The following is a 14,768-nucleotide window of genomic DNA, read 5'->3' as shown; positions in this document are numbered from 1 at the left end:
TTTACTCTGCGCTGGTTAGGCCTCAACTGGAGTATTGTGTCCAGTTCTGGGCACCGCATTTCAAGAAAGATGTGGAGAAATTGGAGAGGGTCCAGAGAAGAGCAACAAGAATGATTAAAGGTCTTGAGAACATGACCTATGAAGGAAGGCTGAAGGAATTGGGTTTGTTTAGTTTGGAAAAGAGAAGACTGAGAGGGGACCTGATAGCAGTTTTCAGGTATCTAAAAGAGTGTCATCAGGAGGAGGGAGAAAACTTGTTCACCTTAGCCTCCAATGATAGAACAAGAAGCAACGGGCTTAAACTGCAGCAAGGGAGATTTAGGCTGGACATTAGGAAAAAGTTCCTAACTGTCAGGGTAGTTAAACACTGGAATAAATTGCCTAGGGAGGTTGTGGAATCTCCATCTCTGGAGATATTTAAGAGTAGGTTAGATAAATGTCTATTAGGGATGGTCTAGACAGTATTTGGTCCTGCCATGAAGGCAAGGGACTGGACTCGATGACCTCTCGAGGTCCCTTCCAGTCCTAGAGTCTATGAGTCTATAAGAAGCAATGGGCTTAAATTGCAGGAAATGCAGTTTAGGCTGGACATTAGGGAAAATTTCCTAAATGTCTCAGTGGTTAAACACTGGACTAAATTGCCTAGGGAGGTTGTGGAATCTGCACCATTGGAGATTTTTAAGCGCAAGTTAGACCAACACCTGTCACGGATGGTCTAAATGGTCTACTTAGTCCTGCCATGAGGGCAGGGGACTGGACTAGATTCATAGATTCTAGGACTGGAAGGGACGTCGAGAGGTCATCGAGTCCAGAATCCTGCCCTCCTGGCAGGGCCAAATACTGTCTAGACCATCCCTAATAGACATTTATCTAACCTACTCTTAAATATCTCCAGAGATGGAGATTCCACAACCTCCCTAGGCAATTTATTCCAGTGTTTAACCACCCTGACAGTTAGGAACTTTTTCCTAATGTCCAACCTAAACCTCCTTTGCTGCAGTTTAAGCTCACTGATCCTTGTTCTATCCTTAGAGGGTAAGGTGAACAAGTTGTTTTCTCCCTCCTCCTCCTTATAACACCCTTTTAGATACCTGAAAACTGCTATCATGTCCCTTCTCAGTCTTCTCTTTTCCAAACTAAACAAACCCAATTCTTTCAGCCTTCCTTCACAGTCTTGTTCCTTCCTAAGTGGAGCACTTTCATTTGTCTTTGTGAAACTTCATCCTGTTTACCTCAGAACATTTCTCCAATTTGTCCAGATCATTTTGAATTATGACTCTATCCTTCAAAGCAGTTGCAATCCCTCCCAGTTTGGTATCATCTGCAAACTTAAATAAGTATACTTTCTATGCCAATATTTAAGTCGTTGATGAAGATATTGAACAGAGCCAGTTCCAAAACAGACCCCTGCGGAACCCCACTTGTTATACCTTTCCATTAATAACTACTCTCTGAATACGGTTATCCAGTAAGTTATGCACTCACCTTACAATGACCTCTCGGGATCCCTTCCAGTCATATGATTCTATCATTCTATGGCTCCTCAATATGCCAATCTCTTCACAGGCTGTGTCATAAACAGATAGTTAAGGGTTAATGCCTCTTTTACCTGTAAAGGGTTAAGAAGTTCACCTAACCTAGCTGACACCTGACCAGAGAAACCAATGGGGGAACAAGATGTTTCAAAAGGAAGGAGGGAAGTTTTCCTTTGTTTAGTCAGTTTCAGTTTCAGCTGGAGTAGAAAAGATCAAGGAACCAGCCTCTTATCAGAGTAGTAAGATTTAGAAAGGGATAAATAGTTTTATGTTTATTTTCTTTGTAACTTGTCTTGGTACCATTAAGGGAATTATCAAATTTGGGTATTCTTGTGTGTATTAAAGTTTTTGCCCAGAGGAACATCCTCTGTGTTTTGAATCTGTTGTCCATGAGAGTAGCTGGTATGCTAATCTCTCCCAGAGGGTTTTCTTTTACCTTTCTTTTTTTTTAAGTAAAAGCCTTTTTTCTTAATATCTGATTGATTTTTCCTTGTTTTTTAGATCCAAGGGGTTTGGATCTGAATCCACCAGGAGTTGGTGGGAGAAAGGAAGGGGGATGGTTAATTTCTCCTTGTTTTAAGATCCAAGGGGTTTGGATCTGTGTTCACCAGGGAATTGGGGAAGTTTCTCAAGGCTACCCAAGGAAGGGAGTGCTTGTAAATGGTGGCAGCAATACCAGATCTAAGCTGGTAGTTAAGCTTAGTTAAGTTAGAAGTGTCCATGCACGTCCCCACATCTGTACCCTAAAGTTCAGAGTGGGGAAGGAACCTTGACAGGCTGACTTGAAGAAGAATGTCTGGACAAATGTATCACAAAACCAATGATATACCTGAGATACATTGCCGATATTTTCATCCTCTGGACTGACAGCTTAAACTCCCTCATAGATTTCCACAACCACCACCACCCCTCCACAGAACTCTCTCTGGAACACTCCCACACTAGCATCAACTTCCTGCTCACCACAATCAGCTTCAACAATGGAACCTTAGAGACAGACAGCCATAGACAAGAAACATACAGATCACACCACTTACCTTCAAAAATCCATTGACAACCCCAAACATACCAAGAAAGCTGTTATCTATAGCCTGGCACTCAGATACCACAGAATATGCTTCAAGGAGAAAGTCTGCGATAAATATCTTAACATGCTTAAAACCATCTTCACCAAACAAGAACTCTCCGCAAGAAGAGTAGATAACATTATGGAACAGGCCACCCAAATACCCTGAGAGAACCTGCTTCGATACAAAAATGAAAACCCCTCTAACACCTTTAGAATCCATATGGGATATCATCAAACAACTACAACCCATATTTGATGGGGACCTCATCCTGAAAGAAATCTTCTCTGAACCCCCACTTCTGACCTTCAAACAACCCCCCAGTCTCTCCAAGCTCATCATCAGAAGCAAGCCCCCCACAGACCAGGCTATACCAACTCAAAGCGGCACCAGACCCTGCCAGAACACCACATACAAAACCTGCAGACATATCTCCACTGATACAATGATCAACACCCTCCATAACATACCTTTTAACATCTACGGATCCTACACATGCCTACTACAAATGTGGTATATCTGATCCAGCACACTAAATGCCTCAACAACAACTATTTGGGAGAAACCAGACAATCACTACGTCCTCAAATGAACTCACACAGGAAGATGATAAAAGACAAAAACACCCTATCACAAAGTGATCACTCTATATCTGACCTATTAGTCCTCAACCTCAAAGGAAACATGCACAACACTTTAAAAAGATGAGCCTGGGAGCTTAAATTCATTACTCTGCTAGACACCAAAAATCATGGACTGAACAGAGACACTGGATTTATGGCTTATTACAATAATCTGTAACCCACTAAACTCCCTCTTTTTGTCCTATGACTGCAGAGGTGTAACAGTCCACTCTACCTGGAAAGGTCCTTACAATACGTTCTAACTACTAATGCTAAATAATGTGATCCACCTTACATTTTGCCGTGACACTGGGAGTTCCTTTCCCAGCCCTGGAGAAGCTTAAAAGATTGTCTCTCTCACCAACAGAAGTTGATCTAATAAAACATTACCTCACCCACCTTTTCTTTCTAATATCCTGGGACCAACAAGACCACAACTACACTGCACTTAAGCAAGCTAAGCAGTCATGGATAAGAGGAAAGGTCCTCTCACAGATCAGTAAGTGGTTAAAAGATAAGAAACAAAGGATAAAAGCAAATGGTTAGTTTTCACAGTGGAGAGAGGTAAATAGAGGGTCCCCCAAGGATCTGTACTGAAACCAGTGCTATTCAACATATTCATAAACAATGTCAGCTGCCTGCCCTTTAACAAGGCATCATGGATTCTGTGTTGTTCTGACATAGTAAACTAAGCCTGAGAGCAAATTAATGTACATTTTAAAAATACAGTTTATTGAATAAGAAAAATGACAATACATTTATACAACATCAGTTTATTTTGCAGTCTCCATATTTTCAGTTTGTCGTGTTACAGGTTTTTAGTATTGATAATACATAACTGCACTGTTGGCTAGACACTGGCAGCTAAGGAGGAAATAACTGGGGCACCTGCCACCCCAAAAAACATGAAAAGCACACATGAGATAAGCATAGTAAGCGGATATTTCTGCTAAAATGAACAGAAGTGAAATAGTTAATGCTGACATTTAAATGGTCTTCTTTGGGTTTCAGAGATAACACATCATAAAGAGGGACTGAGCGATTCACATCTCTCAAACCTATCGTTTCAGGCTACCAAAACACTCAGGCAGACAGCACTGCATAACTCAGTTTACATTTTGAAGATTTTCTTTGCAAACATAACAGCTAGAAACAAGTTTGAGTTCTGGAAGAAGATTCTGTATCAATGGGTGGTTTTTGCAGCAAGTTCAAGGAACGCAGAATACAAAGGCTTTGTGGTTTTAGTTTTTTAGGCTAATAATTCATAATATAAGTAAATTCAGTCCTGAAGTCTCCTCACAATAACACTATGCCAGTCCTTAGCAACAGTTCAATGTAACTGTGGCTTTCTAGGAAAATATTATTGGGGTTTGCATATTTTCACATTGCCATATTTTTGTATGGTAGAACTTTACTGTCTAGCATTCTATTTCTAGTTCACCCCCGGTCTGTTTCAAGTGACTATCACATTGATATGGGTATCGCTCAAAAAAAAAATTTTCATAATGATCTGAGGTTCCAGGAGACACTATTAACTAAAGAACAACAAAAAAGTAAATGTTGGTGACTATACTACAAGAACAAGCTGTCAGCACCACCTTGATACATGAGTAATTCGAGGAGTTGTTGTCTTCAGTCAAAGAAGGAGAAAAGGGAGTCAGTAACCTACAGTCCAAATTTATACGTGCCTAAATAAATTACCAAGCCAAACTGACTTGATATTAAGATATTTAAGTTAACGCCCTGATCCACATGGGTGAATTCACTGCAAGATCAGGACCCCAAAAATGCCTCTACGAATTAGTGGGTTGTATGTATACAATGTTCATTAAAATGCTCTCCTTATTTTCACTAAGCCAGCAGCTTTAAACAACATTTGATTACCTGAGAGTCTCTTCATTTTTCTTAGCTATCACTTTTCACTGTCAATGTGAATGATTCCATCCCAAAACACTTTTTTTACAAACTGAAGACATATTCCACTAAAAAAATTGCATTAAGTGAACATTAAAGTTCCATACTAAAGAATTCAAAAGTTTAGACTGTGTGTGCAACATTAATTCTGCTCCCTTGGACAGAACTGCTATGATAGGGTTGTATTACACAATCACACATTATTTCTCAGAAATTAGACTTTTTAAAAGCTCAAGTTACAAGATTATTATTTAAGTTGAAAAGTTAAGCACTCAAAAGTTAGAGAAAAGGTGTATATATATATATAGGAGGGCGGTGGGAATCCAGCTCTCTTTCTCTCCTGCCAAAGCAGTAGCCGGAGCTCCTTCCCCACGTGGTGCCAACATAGATTGGGGGCGGGGGGGATCTTGAGGGAAAAGAAGGACCACTAAGGCTATATGCTATATTTTCGGGGAAGGGGTTGAGAGGAGCTTGGCTCAGCTATCCTCCCACTTCCAGAGAGGATGTCCACTCCCAGGATTCCCATCCCAGTGCAGTGTCTAAATGCTGCTACAGTAGGGGTCCAGGCTTATATCAGAATGTTTACGTTCGGTTATTATTCTGGCAACACTACAAGCAACAGAAGAGAAATGGCAATTTTCAGAAGTTTCTCTTTCAGCTAAACCCTGAACAAATTTCATGGTGGGAGAGAGGCTGGCTCAGAGTTTTCTCCCTGCCAAATTTCAAAGGATTGTTTCCCCCTTCCTCCCCCCCACAAAAGAAATGGAAATGGTAGAGAATCTCAAATAAAAGTTGCAAGAATTTTTCATACGGAAAAGCATTAGACAAGCTAAATATAGCGGGAACTGGTACTAACCCCCTCCCTCCACCCCCTAAGATGTTTATATTAATGTGCAGTAACTTGAAGATATTGCAATTTTCTGTTTTCCTGTTATGTTAACCAGAGATCATTACAGCATCAAAACAGCACTAAACTGTCAGTCACCAATTAAATAGGCATAAATCACCTACTCTCTCTCTCTCTCTATATATATATGGTAAATTATGTTTTCTATGTGAAAGAGACATGGAGTACAATATAGTAATAGCAATAGCCAAGTCAAAATCGGAATGATTTTCATTTTAGTTGCATGTCATTTTATGAAAAAATATTTTGAATATGTAAACTATTTCAGTAACTGTCACAACAGCACATGAACATATAAAACCAGAGTGTTAGAGCTGCTTCCAACAAGCATCTGTAATTGAATAAGGCCCTGCCTACACTAGAGAATTCTGTCCAAAATTTCTCAAAATAGCAACAATGTTGTTAGTAAAATTCCAGCCATGGTATAGATTCATTAGTGGCCACTTCCACCATTTTAAGAACTGTGTCACATAACCTTGCTCATGGCAGTTCTAATGAATATAGTGCTTGGAACAGGACAAGCAGTTGACATCCCATCTACACTAGGACTCCAAATAATAGTGGGAATTTTTTTTAACATTTCCCTAGTGTAGGGAAGGCCTGACACACAGTACATGTGACTTAGGAACTAAGCACTAACTTCAGTGTTTTGTTTACACAGTTACAGACTAATTAAAAAGGTTTATTCCTCATAAAGGTTGCCAGAATAAACACAGTACTCTTGTTCTTAACTAAAGCTGTATGCCACTGAAAAAAGTATTTTAAATAAATCTGTTACTAAAAACATTTGGTGGTTTTGGTAACAGCTTAAGCAAAGTTTGAGTAAGAATAAAATTTAATCCATTTTTTTTTCTTTACCATGTAATCTATTTCTTAGGACTCAATCACTTACATTCTTAAAATATACACACAGCTTCTCCATGCAAGCGATATGGTCACTGTTACTTTCTACAGATGAAACACTGGCAAGCCCCAATATGTATTAAGAGAACAGTGGAGATAAGTCTTTTTTTTTTTTAATGTAACCAAAGTTTTGAATTCAATAGACTGGAAACCTTCAGCTAACAATTAGACCAATTATTTTTGATACAGATTGTATTTATAATAGTAAATAGTATAGTATAATAGTATAGTATAATAGTAGCTAAGAGAAGAATATTCCATAATTCAAAACATGAAGTTAGATTTACTATAGACAGTTTTTTTTAATGAATACATACATTCATCCTCCACTTGGTGGGAGAAAGGTTAACCAAGTCACCCTACATTTATTTCAATCTACATTTTTTAAATTAGAAAAAACAGTTAATTCACAAAACTGTATAGTTCATTTTCCCTTAAATCACTGCAGCTACTGATAAGAGAAAAGGTGCTAATTAAGGACTCAATTTTGTACACTGATTCATGCTGATCTTTACAGCAGACAGTCCCTATGCAGAAGTCAATGGGGCTGCACAGGGGTCCACCCACATGGATGAGTTTGCAGCAACAAGACCTAAAGAAGAAGAACTTATTGGAACGTTTTTGCCAAAATGAAAAGTTTTGTTTCTGTTCCAATGCAGAATAGAAACAGATTTTCAAACCAAGAAATCTGCAATGAAACAGAATTGTCATCCTCTGGTCAGCTCTACTAGGAAGACTACTATTAAGACTGTTTGCAAATGATGAACAAGCAACAAAAGTCAAGCAGTTCTACTGCTATAAAAGCTCATATTTTCAGCTACTTTTGCTCCTTAATCAAACTTCTGGAATTATAAAGATTCAAAAAAAAAAAAAAAAAAAAAAGGCAGATGGAGAGGGATAAACCAGAATTATTTAGGAACCCTGACGTTGACTAAGGGCTAGTCTACACTAGACGTGCTACACTGGTGCAGATGAACTGCTGTAGCGCATCTGGAGAGACGCTCTACGTAATAATCCAACTCCACAAGAGGCAGTAGAGATTTTCTCCTGGGGACATAACACTGTCCACACTGGTGCTTAGGTCGGTGTATTCAACATTTTAATCAATGATCTGGAAGTAAATATAAAATCACTTCCAATAAATTTGAGAATGACAGACTGACAGAATGGTAAACAATGATGAGACCTACAGAGCAATCTGCATCACTTAGTAAGCTGGGCCCACTCAAACAAAACATGTTTTAATACACTCAAACATTAGGTCATACATCTAAAGGGGGAAAATGCAGGCCGTACCTATAGAATAGATGACTATGTCCTGGAAAACAGTGATTCTGAAAAAGAATTAGGGATCACAATGGACAAGCAAGTCAACATGAGCTCCCACTGAAGAGTGATGCTGTGGCAAAAAGAACTAATGCAATCTTTAGATATACAAGAGGAGTAGTAGGTAAGAATAGGAAAGCAATTTATGTCTGTCTGTTATCAGAGGGGTAGCCGTGTTAGCCTGTATTCACAAAAACCATGAGGAGTCCGGTGGCACTAACAGATTTATTTCAGCATAAATTTTCATGGGTAAAAAACCCACTTCTTCAGGTTCATGTTTTTTTTACCCATGAAAGCTTATGCCCAAATAAATTCATTAGCCTTTAAGGTGCCACCGAACTCGTTGGGGTTTTTATGCCTGTCTGTGGCATCACTGAGACCAATACCAATACTGCATACATTTCTGGGGTGCATATTTTAAAAAGGACCTTGAAAAATTGGAGTGGTGCAGAAAAGAGGCACAGCAATAATATGATGGCTGGAGAAAATGCCTTAAACATGAGATTTAAAGAGCTCAGTGTATTCAGTTTATCACAAAGAAGGCAAAGGTGACTTAATTGCAGTATGTAAGTATCTTCACAGGGAAAAAATATGGGTACTATAAGACTCTTCAGTATTGCAGACAAAGGCATAACAAGAACCAACGGCTGGAAGCTAAAGCCAGACAAATTAGAAATAAGGCACATTTTACAAACAAAAACAGTGAGGGTGATTAACCTTTAGAACAAATTATCAAGGGAAGTGGTGAATTCTCCATCTCTTGATATCTTCAGATCAAAACTGGATGTCTTTGTGGAAGATATGCTACCATCAAACAAGATACTGAGCTCAATAAAAGGTAGCTGGTTGAAATGTAACGGCCTCTTATGTACAAGAGGCCAGACTAGATGGCCTTAAACTCTATGCATCTGTGTACTGGGCTCCTTAGACTCTACCGATCAATATTTAGCCATGTTCCAGACTGCAAAGAGCAAAAATCTCTTCATTTAGTAATTACTGAATAGCATAGCCTGTGCTAAGCAATGGAACTGATATCCAGAGAAAGATCATTCTTACCACATCTTTTCAATTCTTTCAAATTTGCACCACGTGCTGCAGATTAAAACAATTTTTCCCTCTCTACAGCTTACCGAAAATAAAATACTCTCACAAATGCAGATCAGCAGCTGTTTTATGACTTATTAGATGTACTGTATTAGGAAACAGATTCCACTTCAGATTCCATTCTATAGTTTGTGCTTTAAACTCTTCCTAGTCAGACAATGATCAGTTACCATTTCAAAACCTAAAAATAATGTAACATTCTTTTTTGTAATGTAACTAGTCTTTTAAAGACTGTTTCCCCATCTCCAATATCTGCCGCTGTATTTCCACTTTAAGTACATTTCTACTTTCAGCATAAATTGCCTTAACTCAGCTGTTTATAAAGAAACCTTCCTCTCTACTTAAATGTGAGGTTTCCATATGTAGTACATCATATTCAATCTAGGAGAAAACAAGCATGGAACACCGGGCCAAACTTCACAAAGCTACACTATCAAACTCTAAGAGTGGAACTATCTGTAGGAAAATTACTACAGCTTTCACATACAACAACAAAATTCTTTAATAACTGATTATTTCAGATGTATGAAACTGAGACGATCAAATTTTACTGTTTTGTGTATAAGCATTATACCATTTCATCCATTGTTATTCATTCCAAACAATATTTAAGTTGTATCTATTCTAGAAAGAGGGCATGTATGTGAAAAAATTATGCCCTTTACTATAAAAAATAAGCCCTAATAGTCTATTCAATAAACCTCTTACCTTGTTCTGGTGATGTCTCATTTATTGCATAAGCTGATCTAACATTATACTGGTGTAAGGTTACAAAATGTATAAACTATGCTAAACTATTGTCAAGCAGACACTGGTCTTAATTTTGCATCACGCAATTTTTATTCAAGATCACATTAAGAACTGCACTTTTACAATATATACCCTCCCAAGTCCAAGGATAAAAAATAATGAGTTTAAAAGCTGAAAAAGTGTGAAGAAGAAAAAAAAAATCAGCCAGCATTAAGTATTAATCTGATGAGTTTTTCAGATCTGTGGTACTATTTTAAACTACTCTTTCTGGCCATAGGTCAAAGTTTTCCGAATGAAATACCGACATGAAAATGCTAGGAGTGAAGCCCAGAGGCAGCTCTCTTTGCTTTGGCCTAGGTTAAACCCTATCAGAGCCCAGGGAAATCAGCAGCAGTATTTCCCACCCTCTCCACCAAGTATCATGGATGACAGTACACCGGCTCTGAGTATCCATGACAGGAATAGCACAACTAGAGGCATGAAAAGAACTTAATACACATTACAGGAGATCCCTGCATCCTCGCCCTCACCACCCCCCAGCACAGACACACACACATACACACACACACTGTTCACTCAGTTCCTGTACTTTTGCCAAACAGGGCTGAGTCATTTTTTGCAAACTACTCCCATGGCCTCTCAGAATAAGTGCCTGCAATGAACAACTCTTGGAACAGAGAAGAAACAAAAAATCCAAACCTTTCACTCAGGCTGCAGGCACTAGGACTTCTCTGCCTCAGAACACTGTTCTGACAGAGGAGAGCTGATGCCTGTAAAAGCACTGAGACTCCCCCTCACCACCTTTATAAGGCTTACATGTTTCAAATGGGGAGATCACACTCCCTTTCCACTCCTTCTTGGAGGCATGGGTTTCCCCGGAAAAGAAACACCACTTCATACTCAGATAGGGAAAAAAAAATGCTCTATTACAAAAGGCAGAGAGACATTTATTCATTTATTCACCCTAACGGGAAATAAGTGTCCCTGTTATATCCCCAAGATATATTTCTTTCCTAGGCGTGTTCTTTTCCTGCACTGTTTCTACATCATGCTCCAGGCCGCAAGTCTCATCTTTTAACTTCAGAGTAATTAAGTGTGGTTTAGTTTGGGGGCCCTGAGGAGGAGGTAGCACACACCTGGACACTACATAGGGGGAAAACGTATTTGCTTCCAAGTCTCAAAATAATGTGAAGAGTCCATGCTTAATACCAATTGAGTAACTTAAGTGCAAATAAAGCTAATGGAAAAGATCGCTCTGCCCCCGTCCAAAGGCATTTCCCTCATCATCCAAGAAAGAAGCCCTCTCAGCCAACCCCCAGCCAGTCAAGCAGGAAGCACTCCACAGCCCCTACCCCCTCCAACACACATAGGCAAAGTTCACCGGGGGGGGGGGGTAGCTCTCTACTATCCCATCCCGCTCATGCCCAACGCCAGCCAGCCATCAAGAGCACATTTTCACCATCATGGTCTTCCCTCATGATCCCAAGGGGGGAATCGCACCAACACCCTCCCAAATTCATTCAAAGGGAAAACACTCACCATCCCTTTCAAAGACATCAAGTGAGAGCTCCCCTCAACCCACCCATGGAGAATTACTCTCTCTCTGTTCCCATTCCTTCCCCCAACACACACACACAACCCCTCAGCCAAGGGGGCTGTGAGTATGCACCCCGCTAAGAGGGGACATCTACCAAAAACCCGTCCACGTTTGAGTGAACCGTTGCCCTCCGAACAAGCCAAGGGGAGCGCCGTTTATCACCCCGCCCAGCCAGTCTGTCCGTCCATCGATCGATCATCCATCCCTGGGAGGCGGAGGCTCCCGCGGCCCCTATTGTGCCTGGGGTGGGTCTAACTCACCAGCAAACTTTCCACATTGACTGGGGACCGAGGGTCTCGGATCATGGACTCCAGCTTCCTCTGGCGGCTCGTGGTCACCCCCTCCCCGGGCTCCAGGGGCGCAGGCGGGGTGGGAGCGGACATCTTCGCTGTCTGAAGCTGGCTCATCCTCCCCCTCCCCGCGAGCGGCCGGGCAGGAGGATATCACGCTGATGCCGGCCCCGGTATCCGCTCCGGGGCCTAGCGCTGCGGAGAAGCTGGGTGCTCCCGGCCGGGTCTGGGCCCTGTCTCAGGCGCAGGGCGGGGAGCAGAGGGGAAGCTCCCCGACTGGGCGCTGCTGAGGCTGCTCCGCCCCTGGGCACCTCTCAGCTGCAAAGGCATGAACAGCGCGGAGCGGCGGCCGGGGCGGGGGGAGAGAGATTCCCGCGGCGGCCCCGACTCCCCCACCCCGCTCAGGACGGCTCTGGGCGGGCACCGAGTCACTGCCGGGTCTCCGGCACCGGCCTGGCCATTGCACCAACCAAACACCCGCCGCGGCGGAGGGAAAGCGGCGGGCGGCGCTCGAGGCCGGCTCCTCTCCTCCTCCTCCTCCTCCGGCGGCGGCGGCTGGGCGGGAGAAGCGACTCCCGGCGGCGGCGTGAGGCTCGCTGCTGTCCCTCTCTCGCCGTGTCACTCAGTCCGCGGGGCGGCCGCCGCCCGCAGCGAGTCACTGTCCCTGCCGCTGCCTCCCGCCGCCCCCATTCTCCGGCTCCCGCCCCTCAGCCTGACACCCAGCAGCCGGCCTCCCTTACCCACAAGCCTCCGCTCCGAGCGGCCGGACACGGCGCCCGGCGCAGAGGACACATAGCTCCGCGCTCGCTCATTGCCTAACTATACCCCTCGGCTCAGCTGGCGGGGCGGGGGGTGGCGCCGAGAGGCAGCCCGGGGACAGCGCTGGGTCACCCCCAAAAGCGGGCACTGAGCAGGTTGCCTGGCCGCCTCCGGCTGCCCTCAGCCCGGCCAAAATAGCAGGGTGACCCGCCGTGTCGTCATCGCCTCCTGCTGAGTCAGCTTGTGAAGGAAGCGGCGAACCTAGCACGTGGAGGGGTCGGTGAGGGGGGCACAAGCTTCCCATCCTCGGTGGCGTGTATGTGTATGTACCATTTGGTACTATAAAGCCCTAGACGTGTTGTATAATAGTTGGGTGGTGACTCCAAACCAACTCCCCCCCACCCAAGGTGCAGCTCAAGAGCCCACTGTGCACCTGGTGCCATCCCTGCAAGGGGTTGACCTGGAGCTGACGGCTCCCAAATTTCATGGATGTTAAGAACCCAAGAGCAGGTGTAGTGGTTCGGACCAATGGTCCATCTAGCCCAGTATCCTGTTTTCCTACAGTGGCCAGTATCAGGTGCTTCAGAAGGAATTAACAGACCAGGTAATTATCAAGTGATCCATCCTCTGTCACCCACTTCCAGTTCCTAGCAAACAGGCTAGCGCATGCAGAGCATGCAGTTACATCCCTGGCCATCTTGACTAGTAACCATTGATGGACCTATCTTCTGCGAATTTATCTAATTCTTTTTTTAACCCATACTTTTGGCCTTCACAGTATCCCATCGTAGCAAGTTCCACAGGCTGACCATGTGTTGTGTGAAGAAGTACTTCCGTTTGTTTGTTTTAAAGCTGTTGTCTATCAATTTCATCAGGTAACCCTTAGTTCTTGTGTTATGTGAAGGGATAAATAACACTTCCCTATGAATTTGTTCATACCAGTCATGATTTTATAGACCTCTCTCATATCCCCCGTTAGTCATCTCTTTTCTAAAATGAACAGTCTCAATCTTTAATCTCTCCTCATATGGAAGTTCATCCCTAGTGTAGAACTAATCATATATTTAAGAAACTCCAACTAGTACAAAAGTCAGCAGCGCATATCCTCAGTAACACAGGCTATTGTGAGTGCATCAAACCTGTCCTCTCTATGCTGGCTTCCCATCTAAATTTCAATCAAGTTTAAGATTTCAGTCCTGATCTTCAAAGCACTGTCTGGCCCAGGCCCACAATACCTAAATGACTGTTAAAGCTCTGGGAGGGGCATGAGCAGGAATTTAAATATGAACACTTTTGGGGGGCACAGAAGCTCACTGTCTCGCTTTCTCCACCACCCTCCCCTCCCCACAGCCCTGGCAGACAACCTCCTCTCACCCCCTGCCCTGCCCCGCCCCGCCGCTCCTCACCCCCCCCTTCCCTGAGTGCGCCGCGTCCCCACTCCTCCACCTATCTCCCAGTGCTTCCCACCCAGCTGCCGCTGCCAAACAGTTGTTTGGCAGGGTTAGCATGCTGGAGGGGGGAAGGGGAGGAGCAGAAACATGGCGTGCTTGGGAGGAGGAGGGGCTGAGGTGGGGAATTGGGGAAGGAGTTGGAATAGAGGCAGGGAGGGGGCGGGGACTTTGGAAAGGGGTTGGAATGGGGGCCTCATGGAAGGGGTGGAGTAGAGGAGGGTGTCGAGCACCCAGAGGAAAGAGGGGAAGTCTGCGCCTATGCAGGGGCCTGAGAAGTTCTGTGCTCCCAATGATTACTGAGGGGAGATGCCTCTGCTTGCCCCCCCGGCACACACCCCTGCTCCAGGACAAAGACCAGAATTGATAACTTTGTTCATCTGGCACAGTGGAACTGTCAACAATATGGCCATGGCTACACTAGAGAGCTTACAGAGGCGCAGTTTAACTAATGCAGCTGCACTGCTATAAACTCTGTGCAGCTGCTCTAAGCCGATGGGAGAGAGCCCTCCTGTCAGCTTAATTACTCCAATCCCCACAAGTGA

At 43.3% G+C, this 14,768-nt stretch overlaps 1 protein-coding gene across 6 annotated transcripts in view; it reads right to left on the bottom strand.

The window, feature by feature from the left end:
• The window catches only part of ROCK2 (Rho associated coiled-coil containing protein kinase 2), a 167,470-nt gene extending 154,755 nt beyond the window's left edge, over window positions 1–12,715 (bottom strand). For 4 of the 6 annotated variants that reach the window (XR_003999485.1, XM_030555424.1, XM_030555423.1 and 1 more), the window contains exon 1: window positions 11,987–12,715. Coding sequence is in view for 5 of the 6 variants with exons in the window: in XM_030555424.1 (XP_030411284.1) it covers window positions 11,987–12,133 (147 nt within the window). In the remaining variant the exon portion in view is untranslated. The remainder of the gene's footprint in view (window positions 1–11,986) is intronic. The other 2 variants (XM_030555426.1, XM_030555427.1) reach the window with 2 other exon arrangements.
• Between the last annotated feature and the right edge of the window lie 2,053 nt (window positions 12,716–14,768).

This window comes from Gopherus evgoodei, chromosome 3 (genome assembly GCF_007399415.2).
Source record: "Gopherus evgoodei ecotype Sinaloan lineage chromosome 3, rGopEvg1_v1.p, whole genome shotgun sequence".
NCBI lineage: Eukaryota > Metazoa > Chordata > Testudines > Testudinidae > Gopherus > Gopherus evgoodei.
This window is presented reverse-complemented; position numbering and strand designations above follow the sequence as displayed.